Source organism: Pipra filicauda, unplaced genomic scaffold (genome assembly GCF_003945595.2).
Source record: "Pipra filicauda isolate LSUMZ 115617 unplaced genomic scaffold, ASM394559v2 scaffold1075_size67200_pilon, whole genome shotgun sequence".
NCBI classification, from domain to species: Eukaryota; Metazoa; Chordata; class Aves; order Passeriformes; family Pipridae; genus Pipra; species Pipra filicauda.
Genome location: NW_024103513.1, coordinates 16,653 through 31,340, shown reverse-complemented (window position 1 = coordinate 31,340; position 14,688 = coordinate 16,653). Strand labels below are relative to the sequence as shown.

Genomic DNA, 14,688 nt, shown 5'->3' with positions numbered 1-14,688 from the left:
GGGATGTGTCTCTATTGGGATGTGTCCCTGTTGGGATGTGTCCTGTTGGGATGTGTCCCTGTTGGGATGTGTCCTGTTGGGATGTGTCCTGTTGGGATGTGTCTCTATTGGGATGTGTCCTGTTGGGATGTGTCCCTGTTGGGATGTGTCCTGTTGGGATGTGTCTCTATTGGGATGTGTCTCTATTGGGATGTGTCCCTGTTGGGATGTGTCCTGTTGGGATGTGTCCCTGTTGGGATGTGTCCTGTTGGGATGTGTCTCTATTGGGATGTGTCCTGTTGGGATGTGTCTCTATTGGGATGTGTCTCTATTGGGATGTGTCCCTGTTGGGATGTGTCTCTATTGGGATGTGTCCCTGTTGGGATGTGTCCTGTTGGGATGTGTCTCTATTGGGATGTGTCTCTATTGGGATGTGTCCTGTTGGGATGTGTCTCTATTGGGATGTGTCTCTATTGGGATGTGTCCTGTTGGGATGTGTCTCTATTGGGATGTGTCTCTATTGGGATGTGTCCTGTTGGGATGTGTCTCTATTGGGATGTGTCTCTATTGGGATGTGTCCTGTTGGGATGTGTCTCTATTGGGATGTGTCCTGTTGGGATGTGTCCCTGTTGGGATGTGTCTCTATTGGGATGTGTCCCTGTTGGGATGTGTCCTGTTGGGATGTGTCCCTGTTGGGATGTGTCCTGTTGGGATGTGTCCTGTTGGGATGTGTCTCTATTGGGATGTGTCCTGTTGGGATGTGTCCCTATTGGGATGTGTCCTGTTGGGATGTGTCCTGTTGGGATGTGTCCATCAGGAACTGCAGTGTGGGACAAAGGGGAATGGTCTTAGACTGAAAGAGGGGGAATTTTGGTTGGAGAGATGGAGAAATCCTTCCCTGTGGGGGTGGGGGATCCCTGGCACAGGTTATTCCACGGATGCCCCATCCCTGGGATTGTCCCAGGCCAGGATGGAGCAACCTGGGATAGTGGAAGGTGTTCGTGCCCCTGGCAGGGGGTGGCATTGGATGAGCTCTAAGGTCCCTTCCAACCCAAACCATTCCCTGATTCCAAGGTCTGTTCCCATCCAGGGTCCCATTCCATGGTTTTTGTCACACCAGTGAGTAAGAAAAATCCCTGGGAATCACGGAGTCATGGAATGGTTTGGGAGGGACCAGGGGCAGGGCCACCTTCCACTCTCCCAGGCTGCTCCAACCTGGCCTGGGACACTTTCCCGGGATTTTGGCCTGGTTTTCCCCAAGGAAAATCCGCAGGAAGCACATCTGGGGGTCTCTGCTGGCACAGCCTCCCATCGAGGAGGGATTGAACCAGCAGGGAATTTGGCTGGAGGCATTCCCAGGAGGACAGAAACCAAAACCAAAGGATCTCCCTCAACCTGTGTCACCAGCTTGGAACCCCTGGGGACAGAATTCCTTCTCCCAAATTCAGTGGGAATTTAGGGATGGGAGTTTCCTAAATCAAGCTCAGGGTTTTACTCCACTGCTTGGAACAGCAAAAGAACAGAAAACAGGAAGAACTAAAGGAAAACAACGTGGCACTAACAAGGCAGCTCTGAAATATCTTCCCACTCCTCGTCCTGCTCTCTGACACAACCAGCTCAGACGTTTTTTGGGCCAAATGATCCACCTGAAATCAGAAAATAAAGTTTTCTGCCCGTTAAATGAAGCTTTCTGGGTCCAATCAAGCTGTTAACTGTTTAACAGCACTCCAGGGAACACTTCAAGAGCTTCCTGAAACCTGAAAGTGAAGTTTTTGCTGTGACAGCAACAAAAAAAATGCAGATTTAGAGAGCAGAGGATGTAAAAAGGAATTTTGTTGCTGGAAATGGTGAGCGAGGCTTTAGCAGATTAATCACCATTAAAGGAGGAAAAGAAGCTTCACAAAAGCTCCCCAAAAGTTGGAGACAAGAAAGCAGAAGTTTTCCTACCTGAGGATTAGAAACATTTGGAGTTTGGATCCCTCCAGCTTCCTCTCCACAGGTGGAGTTTGTTTCTAAAGGAAGGAAAGAGCTGAGGAGTCAAACAAAGCTGTTTGTTCAGTGTGAACAACCAGCTCTGCCCCAGGGAACACAGAAAACTCTGGGAACAGGAGCTTCCAGAGGGCTCCAGGGAAGGGGCAGCAAGTCCCAAACTCCAGCAAGGATTAAATTTAATCTGAAATTCAACCATTTCCTGTCCCAAACTCCAACAAGGATTAAATTTAATCTTAAATTCAGCCATTTCCTATCTCAAACTCCAGCAAATATTAAATTTTATCTTAAATTCAACCATTTCCTATCCCAGCTTCCAGCCACAGGTGCCAAGTTTACACACAGGACCTCTGGAAAGCCGGGATTGATTCCCAGCTCCTTCCCACACTGCCCTGCCAGAGGCTCATCTACAGTGGGATTTGATCCCAAGATTCCCTGCCAGTGCCAGCAGCTGGAACAGGAACAGCCCCCAGGGAGGAACAGCCAGTTCCAGACATTTTTTGTTGCTGTTTCTAATTCCTGCTGCCTTTTTCCCCCCCCCTTAGGATCCAGATAAAAGCCTGGAATGGTTAAGGAAGGCTGTGCATCAGCTGTGGAAACAACACCAGGATTTCAGGCTTTCCCTGGGCCTCACAGTCCCCACAAATAAAACATTTACCAACTCCCTCAGACAAAAAGCTGCATTTTGGGATAGTTTGGGAACTTTGATGGCTTTCTAAAAGCAGCTGGATGTGGTTGTTCCAGTTCTGCAGCAAGATAACAATCCTGAGCTCCACGTGCTGCTTGCCCCACACTTCCATGGTGATTTGGGAACAGCCTGGAAATGGGAGCTGCTTTGGCAAAGCTGCACCAAAAAAAACCCCCAAACCCCAAAGGCAACATTTGAAATCCTTTCTGCAAAGGAGCTCCAGGGGTGTCGGGGTGTCTTGGAGAGACTTCTCCAGGAGGAGCAGATCAACCAGCAGAAATTCCCTCTCCAGGGGGAAGAAAATAACGGAGGTTTGAAGAGAGACAACTGAGGGGTTTGTCCCAGGAAAAAGGCAACTCAGAGACTTGAAAAATCCCCTGAATGTTACCTTGAGCTTCTGAAACATCCTCGTGGTTCTCATCCCCCACTTTGGTGTCCGGGGCAGGATCCTCCTGGATTAGGAAACGGGGCTGTCAGGGCAGGCACAGAAGGAAGGAGGTTTCTCCTCAGACTTACTGGAAGGACTTGGGGTAGAACAAAGTGCAGTGAAATAAAGGATTGGGATGGGGAGGGAGAGGTTTCAGCCACCCCTCTGCTGCTCAGCACCTCGTGAGCAGTGACAGGCTGCAAAGTGGAGCAGGAAAAACAAGGCAAAAACGTCCTGAATTATTTATAAATATCATCCTGCTTAAACACACCTGGAAACAGAGGGGTTGTGTTAACACTGGTGAAACAATAACGGCTTTTTTTCTAGATGCTGCAGCACAAAAAACCTCAACCAGCTCCACAAAAACCTCTGTGCTCTTACATTCATGTCCTGGATCTCCTCTCCGGGCTGGAGGGACTCCTCCCTCTCCCCCTGCCCCAGGAAGCCTCTGTCCACGTGCTCCATGCGCTGTTTCTCCGTGGTGATCTTGAGCTTGAGCAGGTGGAAGGGGGTGGGCACCTCCCCCACGTTGAGGTGGGTGGGCTCCTCGTTGAACAGCAGCCCCTCGCACTTGGCCTCCCTGAAGCCCGGGGGTTGGTAATCGGGGGGTGTCACTGCAGGGGGGAGGGCAGGGAAGGGGGCACAATGAAACACAGCCTTGGAAAGGTGACAGGAAAACTCTGCACTCCTTTAAATAGAAGAAAAAAATGTGTGTGTGGGGAGGGCAGTGATCAATATTAAGCTTGGGGTAAGTGAAGCTCTTTTCTCTGCACTGAGCAGGCGAAGCTGTTTGAGAGAGGTTGGAGACATAAAACAGAGGCTCTGATCTGTCACGACAAGGAAATAACTGCTCTGAAAGCAGGGCCAGAGGTTTGGAGAGTCCCCAAACTAGAACTGGGCTGGCAAAGTGTGGGACAGCCCAAGGCACTGTGGGGAACCCCTGGGAGCACCCCAAGATCCCTGCTCCGAGGAAGGGGGGGCCAGGATTGTGCTCCTGCAGCGAGATCACCCCCCTTCCCCTCGGAGCCTGGGTGGGAAAAGGAGAAATAACGTCATTTCCCAGGTGGCAGGGAATGGGAATTTCCCACTGTTCCCGTGGGTTCTGGGGGAGCAGGGAAGGGGGCAGGGTACCCTCGTCGTAGTAGAGCAGCTTCATGGTGAGGCAGACGTCGCTGGGCAGCGGGCTCAGGTTCTGCATCAGCACGAAGATCTTGCCGATGAGCAGGATGCTGGCCTTCCTCGTGTCCAAACACGGGATGGGAGAGCCACAGGGATCCCTGCTGGGACACAAACTCCTGTGAGATCTCATGGATGAGCCACAGGGATCCCTGCTGGGACACAAACTCCTGTGAGATCTCATGGATGAGCCACAGGGATCCCTGCTGGGACACAAACTCATGTGAGATCTCATGGATGAGCAGGATGGATCCCTGCTGGGACACACAAAGCCATGTTTTCCGATTCACTGGAGGACCACAGGGTTCCCTGCTGGGACACACAGAGCCATGTGAGATGTCATGGAGGAGCAGGATGGATCCCTGCTGGGACACACAAAGCCATGTTAGATCTCATGGATGAGCAGGATGCTGGCCTTCCTCGTGTCCAAACACGGGATGGGAGAGCCACAGGGATCCCTGCTGGGACACAAACTCCTGTGAGATCTCATGGATGAGCCACAGGGATCCCTGCTGGGACACAAACTCCTGTGAGATCTCATGGATGAGCCACAGGGATCCCTGCTGGGACACAAACTCATGTGAGATCTCATGGATGAGCAGGATGGATCCCTGCTGGGACACACAAAGCCATGTCAGGCTGGGGTGCACAGTGAGGTGACTCCAGTGGGGAGAGATCCAGCTGGTAAAGAGGCTGGGAATGGGAGGGGAGAGAGAAAAGAGAGAGGGAAGGAAGAGAGAAGAAGGAGAGAAAGAGAGGAGAAAGAGAGAGAGGGACAGGAAGAGAAGAGAGGGGAAGGGAAGAGAGGGGAGGGGAGGGTTTTGCCCCCCAGAGGGGGCTGGAAAAGCAGGCAGGAAGATCCCGGGGCCGTACCTGCCGAAATCCAGGAGCGGCCCGTGGTGGGTGTACTTGAACTTGAAGTGGTAACACTCGGTGACCGTCTGCAAACAAAGGCACAGGTTGTTACACCCCCAGAGCACAGGGGTTGTTACACCCTCAGAGCACAGGGGTTGTTACACCCTCAGTGGTTGTTACACCCTCAGTGGTTGTTACACCCTCAGAGCACAGGGGTTGTTACACCCTCAGTGGTTGTTACACCCTCAGAGCACAGGGGTTGTTACACCCTCAGAGCACAGGGGTTGTTACACCCTCAGAGCACAGGGGTTGTTACACTCTCAGAGCACAGGGGTTGTTACACCCTCAGTGGTTGTTACACCCTCAGAGCACAGGGGTTGTTACACCCTCAGAGCACAGAGGTTGTTACACCCTCAGTGGTTGTTACACCCTCAGAGCACAGGGGTTGTTACACCCTCAGAGCACAGGGGTTGTTACACCCTCAGTGGTTGTTACACCCTCAGAGCAGAGGGGTTGTTACACCCTCAGAGCAGAGGGGTTGTTACACCCTCAGAGCACAGGGGTTGTTACACCCTCAGGGGTTGTTACACCCTCAGAGCACAGGGGTTGTTACACCCTCAGTGGTTGTTACACCCTCAGAGCACAGAGGTTGTTACACCCTCAGAGCACAGGGGTTGTTACACCCTCAGAGCACAGGGGTTGTTACACCCTCAGAGCAGAGGGGTTGTTACACCCTCAGAGCACAGGGGTTGTTACACCCTCAGTGGTTGTTACACCCTCAGAGCACAGGGGTTGTTACACCCTCAGTGGTTGTTACACCCTCAGAGCACAGGGGTTGTTACACCCTCAGAGCACAGGGGTTGTTACACCCTCAGTGGTTGTTACACCCTCAGAGCAGAGGGGTTGTTACACCCTCAGAGCACAGGGGTTGTTACACCCTCAGAGCAGAGGGGTTGTTACACCCTCAGAGCACAGGGGTTGTTACACCCCCAGAGCACAGGGGCTGTTACACCCTCAGTGGTTGTTACTCCCTCAGAGCACAGTGGTTGTTATACCCTCAGAGCAGAGGGGTTGTTACACCCTCAGAGCACAGGGGTTGTTACACCCTCAGTGGTTGTTACACCCTCAGAGCACAGGGGTTGTTACACCCTCAGAGCACAGGGGTTGTTACACCCTCAGAGCACAGGGGTTGTTACACCCTCAGAGCACAGCCCTGCTGCTCTGGCTGTAATCTCTCTCTAGATGGGAAATATATCTGTGTTTATATAATAAAAGCCAATCAAAATGGTGATTTTTTTCCAGGAATTGCCCTGATAAAATACCCTGAAATGTCAGCTGGAGTTTTTGGCCTGAAATATTCTGATTTTCGGTGGCCCTGGGAATGTTCCAGAGCCCGGGACAGACGTGCTGACCCCCGGGGGGGTTGTGTTCTCCACAGAAATTCCAGGGATTCCTCAGGCACAGGTAGGACGAGGCCCTTTCACTCTGCAGTGGCACTTGAACCACCAAGTGGCTTCTTGTGCCACCCTGACCCTCAACCCCCGGGGGCAATTCCAGAGCTGGCAGCTCCCACTGGCTCCAGGGATTTGGAGATTCGGATATTTCAGTTGGATATTTGAACGTGCCCTTTTTTTCTAAAGATGTGGAAAAGCATTAAAATCGACCAGATGGGTCCGTGGGGGGGGAAAGGGGAGGTGAGAAATGGGAATTTCTGCTCTGGGACAAAAACATCAACTTTAATATGATCCTTCTCAGACAAGTCTGAATTATTTAATTATTATTTAATAAATAAATATATTTGTATAGTTAATATTTATTTAATATCTATTTTAATTATTTAAATAGTTATTTAATATTATATATTAAATTAATATTATATTATATATTTATTTATATATTAAATAAATATATATTTAATATGATATGTTAAACATATAAAATATCATATTATAATATATATTATTTTTAATATATAGTATAATACTTTACATAATAGATAAAAAGTCTATATTAAATGCTTAATTAATTAAATATAATTTAAATAAATACTTATTAATTTAATATAATTTTTATTTTCTTCAATTTATTATTTATTATTTATTATTTATTATTTATTATTTATTTATTATTTAATTATTATTTAATATTTAATACACAAATTTTTCTATTATATATTTTATTTAATTTAATTATTTTTATTTATTTATTATTTAATATATAAATTTATTCATTATTTAATTATAATTTTTATTTAGTTTATTTAATTTTATTTAATGGTATAAATATGTATATTCTAATATATAAATATATATTTATTTACTATATTATTATATTATTTATTAATTTAATTTATTTATTTAATATATAAATTATATAGTTTAATTATTTAATATATGAATATATATTATTCAAAACATAAATATATATGTATTCAATATATTATTATATTATTCATTTATTTAATTAATTTATTTAATATATAAATTATATAGTTTAATTATTTAACAAATATACATTATTTACTATATAAATATATATGTATTCAATATATTATTTTATCATTCATTTATTCAATTAATTTATTTAATCTATAAATTATATAGTTTAATTATTTAACAAATATACATTATTTACTATACAAATATATTTCTTTACTATATTATGATATTAATATGTTAAATATGTTAAATATCCCTGCTTGTACACCCACTTTACTCCATCCATCCCATCATTAGTCCCCCAATTAAACATTCCAGCTGCTTTACCTGAGGATCCTCTGGCTGGGTATAGACCTGCAGTTTGGAAGGGGAGAGAGGAATCAGAACAAGAACTCTTAAAAAAAAAAAATTCAGGGTAAGGACCTTAAAACTGTGTCCTTTGCTTGTCAGGGATACTCACTGCGAGCACGATCTGCCTGAGCTGCCCGAGGCATGAACAGAGAGAAACCGAGATTAGATGGGTTTAGAGCCCCTTCCTCCTCACAGAGACACTTCTTCCTCTTCTCTTTAAGAGGGGACCCCAAACACCTCCAAATCTTCTGTTTAGGAGGAATTTTATCCTGGAATCCCCGTGCCTCCCACACTGCCCAGAGTCCTGGCAACTGATGGGCTTCAGCCAACCCTCCCACACCCTCGGAGTGAGGCTGCGAGACTCACGTATTTCTTCTGCAAGGCATCGTAGCACCCCAGCATCCTGCAACACAGCAACAAAGTCACTCATTTCCATTTGCTTCTGGCTGAAACAGCAGCAAAAAGTGCAATTCTTGTGTTTCCTTCTTGTGTTGGGGCAATAAATGGCATTTCTGGCGTTATTCTGCCTTCTTTGTTAGCAGTGGTACAAGCAAGGACTACCTTTGTAGGGTCAAATCTTCCCAACCAAATCCTCCCTTTAATCAGTCTCTCGGGAGAATAATTAAAAATATAATCTGTCAGTAATTAATTTGTCAGTGAAAACACGTTGCAGTACTTCAAACAGCTTCTAACATGTGTTCATTAATCAGGTGAGCAACTCGGCTCAGTGGAAGGTGCCCCTTCCCAGGGGTGGGAATGGGATGAGTTTGAAGGTCCCTTCCAACCCAAAGCATCCCGTGATTCCATCATAAACCAGGAGCTCAGCCAAACATCTCTGGAGCACAGAGGAGTTCAGTGATTGCCCTTTGCCATTTGCCTTTTCTGGAACAGCCAAGCAACAGGCAAAGGGGGAGCCCAAACGTACCATTTCACCAGCTGGCTGGAGCCAGGGCAGTTCTTGTCTTCCCTCAGGATTTTGACACAGACATCTCAAAAAAAAAAAAAATTAAAAAAAAAGCACATTTACTTAGGGCAAAATGCAATTTAAAAAGTCATGTTCACTCCTTAAAAACACACATCAAAATGAGGCTAAAATTAACATTACTGTTGAGCATGAGCACAGTTTTGATTGTTAGAGCACCGGCACTAACAAAATTCAGTTTAATGAATTAGTGAAGTTTCCATTGCAGGCATTGAAATGGTTTTAAAATGGCTCTAAAAACACACAGAATTTGCAAGTTCTCCCAGAAACAGCCTGTTACCATCCATGTATCTCGTTCCATAGGCGCTCTCAGGGAAGATTCCTCTCAGGTACGTGATGCAGGACACGGCCACTGCCAGGAGCCTCTTCACCAGCATCAGGGACTGCTGCTCCGTGGCGATTTTTTTAGGGAATACAACTGCACTCTGGAAAATCAGAGGAAGAAATCAATCAATCAATTGAGCTGTATCCACAGCACCAAACCTGTCCAATGCCTTAATTTTAACTTAATTGAGAAGTCTGACTTTCATGGCTTATAAAGTATGTTCCTGACACTTGGTGTCATCGAGTTTTTAGGACACAGCTGGTTTTTACCAAGTGCACGACAACAAAACTCAGATTATTTTTCTATTAAGCATCTTTATTCTTAGTTAAAAGAACCCAATTAGCCCGAAATTTTCAAGTGAAGAACTATCTCCTGGGTGCACTATTTCAGCCAAAATTCCCCCCATTTTTCCCATGAAAGAACAGACTGTGCCCAAAAAACCACAGCACAACCGTACCGTGCAATTCCTTTGCTTCTGAGCAGTTGCCATTTTGCAGAGACTCTTCTGCCTGTGAATTAAACACCTGCATTAACACCTGGATGCAGCTTCCACAGGGCATTCCCTGGGTCTCCTGCACAACTCACCGGCTCAAACCAACCTGGAACTGTCAGCAAACAGAGCGGGACAGTTTGTCTGAAAACCCCCAGCATCAGATCCTTGATTCCCACAGCAGCATAGGCCTCCCCCGAGGCTGCAGGACGCAGTAATTAGAATATTTAGATCTGTATTTCTATGAAATACGAGCTTCCAAAGGAAATGCTCCTCAGTGCTAACTGGCACCCAGCCCACTGGGATTTTCAGAGGGCTTTAAGAAAAGGCTCCCCACATTTCAAACACCCCCGGGCTTGGGTCGTTTTATTCTGTGATTTAAATGAGTGCGGGAGAAAGGGAACCCTCAGCACCCCTGAGCCTGACTCCGCACGAGTCTGGGAAATGAAAGGCATCCACACCCCAGGCTGTGGAAAGTGTGTGTCCCGAGGAAGGGGTTGGCTCTGGGCAGTGCAGGGAACGGAGGTGCCCCTCAGCAAGGAGCCCACAAACCCCCCCGAGCACGGCAGGGCTGTGCTCCTCCAGGTATAAGGAGGCAAAGCGAGGAGGAAGGGAAGAGTAGGGTGTGGTGAGGGTGAGGGGAGAGTGAGGGCAAGGTGAGGGTGAGGGGAGCTGAGCTGAGCGTGGGGGGAGAGATGCTGAGGGCAGAGGAGCTGAGGGCAAGGGGCTGCTGAGGGCTGAGGGTGAGGAGCTGAGGGTGAGGGGCTGAGGGTGAAGGGCTGCTAAGGGTGAGGGGCTGCTAAGGGTGAGGGGCTGTGGAGGATGAGGAGCTGAGCGTGGGGGGAGAGATGCTGAGGGCAGAGGAGCTGAGGGCAAGGGGCTGCTGAGGGCTGAGGGTGAGGAGCTGTGGGTGAAGGGCTGCTGAGGGTGAGGGGCTGAGGGTGAAGGGCTGCTGAGGGCCAGGGGCTGAAGGCAGGGATGCTGAGGGCAGGAGCTTCTGAGGGCAGGGGCTGTGGAGGATGAGGAGCTGAGGGCCACGACCTGAGGGCGATGGGCTGCTGAGGGCAAAGAGCTGAAGGTAAGGATGCTGAGGGCGAGGAGCTGAAAGCAGGGACTGCTGAGGGCAGGAGGTGCTGAGGGCGAGGAGCTGCTGAGGGCAAGGAGCTGCGGGCAGGGGCTGCTGAGGGCAGGGGCTGCTGAAGGTGAGGAGCTGAGGGCAGGGACTGCTGAGGGCAGGGACTGCTGAGGGCAGGGACTGCTGAGGGCAGGGACTGCTGAGGGCAAGAACTGCTGAGGGCAGGGACTGCTGAGGGCAGGGACTGCTGAGGGCAAGAACTGCTGAGGGCAGGGACTGCTGAGGGCAGGGACTGCTGAGGGCAGGGGCTGCTGAGGGCAGGGACTGCTGAAGGCAAGGACACCCGACCCGGGCACTGCAGAACGGCCCGCCCTCACCCTCAAGCAGCGCCGAGCGACTTTCCTCGGCCTCTCCCCGCCTCGTCCCTCAGGCCCGGCCGGGCGCCTTTTCCCGCCCTGTCCCTCACGGGGGCTCCGGGCGGGGCCGTGCGCAAACCCCGCGGGAGGGGCGGGGAGGGGGAGAGTTCCCTCAGCTCCCGCCCGTGAGGGAATCGTGGAATATCCTGAGGGAAGGGAACCACGGGGATCATCCAAATCCAACCCCTGGCCCTGCACAGACACCCCAACAATCCCACCTCGTCCCTCAGGGCGTTGTCCCAACACCCCTTGAGCTCTGGCAGCCTTGGGGCCGTGCCCACTGCCCTGGGGGGCCTGTTCGGTGCCAACCACCCTCTGGGGGAAGGACCTTTTCCTAACATCCCCCTAACCCTGACAGAGCTCCAGCTGCTCCCTTGGGTCCTGTCACTGCCCTCGTGAGGAGGCTCCAGACCCCCGAGTTCCCCCTCAGCCCGTTCCACGGGCTCCAGGTGCTGCCTCTTCTCTCCGGGGGTCCCGGGGCAGCAGCGACCCCCTAAATCCATAAAACCACCAAAGGCAAAGGATGAAAAAGGCTCGAGTCACTTTTGGGGCAGCAGCTAATTGCTAATTGTGGGCACACAGCGTTCGATCTTTGCTTTGGAAAGCTGGGACAAGCTTTTGTCGCGTGTAAGGCACAGGTTGCCCAGAGAAGCTGTGGCTGCCCCTGGATCCCTGGAGGTGTCCAAGGTCAGCTTGGAGCAGCCTGGAATAGCAGAAGGCGTCCCTGCCCATGGCACGAGGGTGCGACTGGGTGAGTTTTAAGGTCCCTTCCGATCTAAACCAGTCTGGTTTAGAGAATCCTGAGGGGCTCACAAGGATCACAGAGTGCAACCCCTGGCCCTGCACAGACACCCCAACAATCCCACCCCGTCCCTCGGAGCATTGTCCAAACCCTCCTGGAGCACTGGCAGCCTTGGGGCCGTGCCCGCTGCCCTGGGGGGCCTGGTCAGTGCCCAACCACCCTCTGGGGGAAGAACCTTTTGCTGAGATCCAACCTAAACCTCCTCACAGCTCCTAAACCTCCTAAACCGCAGCTCCAGCTGCTGCCTCGGGCCCCGGCCCCGCTCACACAGAGCAGAGGTTGGAGCTGCAGCCCCCGAGGTCTCCCCTCAGCCTCCTCCAGCCGAACAAGCCAAGTGCCCCTCCAGACCCTTCGGAGCTGGATCCTGTCCTGGTTTCAGCTGGGAACCAGTTAATTCCTGCCCAGGAGCTGTTCCAGTGCTGTGTTTGGGATTTGGGAGGAGAACAGGGTCGATAACACATGGATGGTTTGGGTTTTGGCTCAGTCGTGTTTGTCCCAAGTCAAGGACTCTTTTGTTTTTTGTCTCCTGCTCTGGCAGAGCTGGGAGGGAGCAGAGCTGGGACAGGTGACCTGAACTATCCAAAGGGATATTCCACACCACAGACCACCATTCCCAGGCCACAAACTGGGGGGAGTCACCTGGGAGGGGCCGATCTGGATTTGGGAGGGGGGGTTTGACATCGGTCTGGGGGTGGTGAGCAATTGCATCGTGCATCAATTAGTTTCTTTCCCCTCTTATTATCATTATTATTATTATTTACCATTATTACTGTATTTTACTCTATTTTCGATTACTAGACTCTTTTGGTCTCAACATACAAGGTTTACTTTTATTCTCCTCCCCATCCCAGCAGGGAGGAGGGAGGGGCAGAGGGGGGTTGAGTGAGCTGCTGAGTGGAGCTTAATCTCCAGCTGGGCTTAAACCCACAAAACCCATCCCCGTGGCCCTCCTTTGCATGCTCTCTGGCAGCTTAATATCTTTTTTATATTGTGGTGCCCAAAACTGCCCCCAGAACTGGAGGTGAGGCCACACCAGTGCAGAGCATTTTCCTAAACTGAAGCCTAAACCTGTAACTTCCTTTTGACCCAGCTGAAGTTTGGAAGGAGATGGGCAGTGTCCTCTTCTCACCGGGGTGATTCACAAGCGTGGAGTGTCTGATATGGAGGCATTTTCATCGCTGTTTGCTAAAAACAAATCACCCACAGACTGTCACAAACAAGGTCATTTCATACCCTTTAAATCAACCCCCAAAATTCATTAAAAAAAAATCACAGAATCATAGAATGGGTTGGGAGGAGACCTTGAAGACCATCATGTTCCAGCCCCCTGCCACGGGCAGGGACACATCCCACTGTCCCAGGTTGCTCAAGGATTTACATCCAACCTGGCTTTGAACACTTCCAGGGTTGGGGCATCCACAACCTCCCTGGGCAACCTGTTCCAGGGCTTCACCACCCTCCCAGTAAAGATTTTTTCCTAATATCTAATCTAAATTTTTTCCTGATATCTAATCCAAACCTACTCTCTTTCAATTTGAACCCAGCCCCCCTTGTCCTGTCGCTCCAGACTCTTGGAAATGGTCCCTCTCCATCTTTCCTGGAGGCTCCTTCAGGTCCTGGAAGGCCACAGTCGGGTCACCCCAGAGCCTTCCCTTCTCCAGGCTGAACAATCCCAGTTCTCCCAGCCTCAACCCCAACTCTCTCTCCAGCAAACCCTTGGGGAAGGTGTGTCCAGGTCTCTTCCAGGTGAAGGCAAATAAAGGTTGACTTTCTTCAGCTTCCCCCATGGAGACGGGCTGGGAGAGCTGGGAATGTTCAGCTGGAGAAGAGAAGGTTGTGTGGAGACCTCAGGGCACCTTCCAGGGTCTGAGGGGGCTCCAGGGAAGCTGGAGAGGGACTGTCCATCAGGAACCGGGGTGACAGGACAAGGGGAGTGGGTACCAATGCAAAGAGAGGAGGTTCAGATTGGGAAAAACCCCTCCCTGTGAGGGTGGGGAGGGACTGGAAGAGATTTCCCAAGAAGCTGTGGCTGCCCCATCCCTGGAAGTGTCCAAGGCCGGGTTGGGCAGGGCTTGGAGCACCCTGGGACAGTGGGAGGTGTCCCTGCCCATGGCAGGGGGTTAGAACTGGATGGGCTTCAAGGTCCCTTCCAACCCAAACCATTCCGGGATTCCCTGGTTTTTTCCTGAATATCGGGGGTTGATTCCAAGGGTACGGAATTGCCACGTTTGTGCAGCACAATAGAAGGTTTGTTATTAACAGGCAGTGATGAAAATGCTTTTATATTGGACACTGCACGTTTGTCATCGGCCTGATGTCACAGAAACGCTGAAAAATAAAACTCTAACGCTGTAATTTCAGTATTAAAAAGAGGAATTCTTTATTTCAGTGCAAATAAAGAAATAATGTGAGAAAGCAGCCCCCCCCAGCTATCTCACATATTCATTTATATCTATGTAACTAATACATACTCATCCTATTTCCCAAACCCCACATTGCTAAATATTGCCCTGAATTATTTTTCATATTCAAATCACTTCTCAGAGCTCATTTACATCAGAGTAGGGGGCTTTTGAGGGTCTCTGGGGGTCGTTTGGGGAACATCCCACTCCTCAAATTATCTTTTTATGGTCACGAGCCTCCTAAAACCAGTTTCTTGTCCCTGAATGGATCCCAGCTGTGTGCTCTGGCCAAG

The 14,688-nt window shown here is 49.5% G+C and overlaps 1 protein-coding gene across 1 annotated transcript; it reads right to left on the bottom strand.

Annotated features, from left to right (window-relative positions):
• Positions 1 to 1,451: 1,451 nt before the first annotated feature.
• HORMAD1 (HORMA domain containing 1) lies at positions 1,452 to 11,246 on the bottom strand. The gene is made up of 14 exons (XM_039380226.1): positions 11,153 to 11,246; positions 9,796 to 9,902; positions 9,668 to 9,719; positions 9,166 to 9,310; positions 8,829 to 8,892; positions 8,270 to 8,306; positions 8,013 to 8,033; positions 7,880 to 7,906; positions 5,133 to 5,200; positions 4,215 to 4,363; positions 3,465 to 3,697; positions 3,045 to 3,108; positions 1,927 to 1,991; positions 1,452 to 1,625 (listed from the first exon to the last, which is right to left on the bottom strand). The coding sequence occupies exons 3-14, from the start codon at positions 9,698 to 9,700 to the stop codon at positions 1,452 to 1,454; spliced, it is 1,080 nt and encodes a 359-aa protein (XP_039236160.1). The 5' UTR covers positions 9,701 to 9,719; positions 9,796 to 9,902; positions 11,153 to 11,246.
• Positions 11,247 to 14,688: the final 3,442 nt, after the last annotated feature.

Excerpts from the sequence above, each read along its gene's own strand:
- HORMAD1 (XM_039380226.1), bottom strand. The coding sequence starts at position 9,700 with ATGGCAACTGCTCAGAAGCAAAGGAATTGCACG. Across the intron at positions 3,698-4,214 it reads GCTGCTCTACTACGACGAGG|TGACACCCCCCGATTACCAA; the intron begins GTACCCTGCCCC and ends TCCCCCCTGCAG. Across the intron at positions 3,109-3,464 it reads AGGAGATCCAGGACATGAAT|GAGGATCCTGCCCCGGACAC; the intron begins GTAAGAGCACAG and ends TTCCTAATCCAG.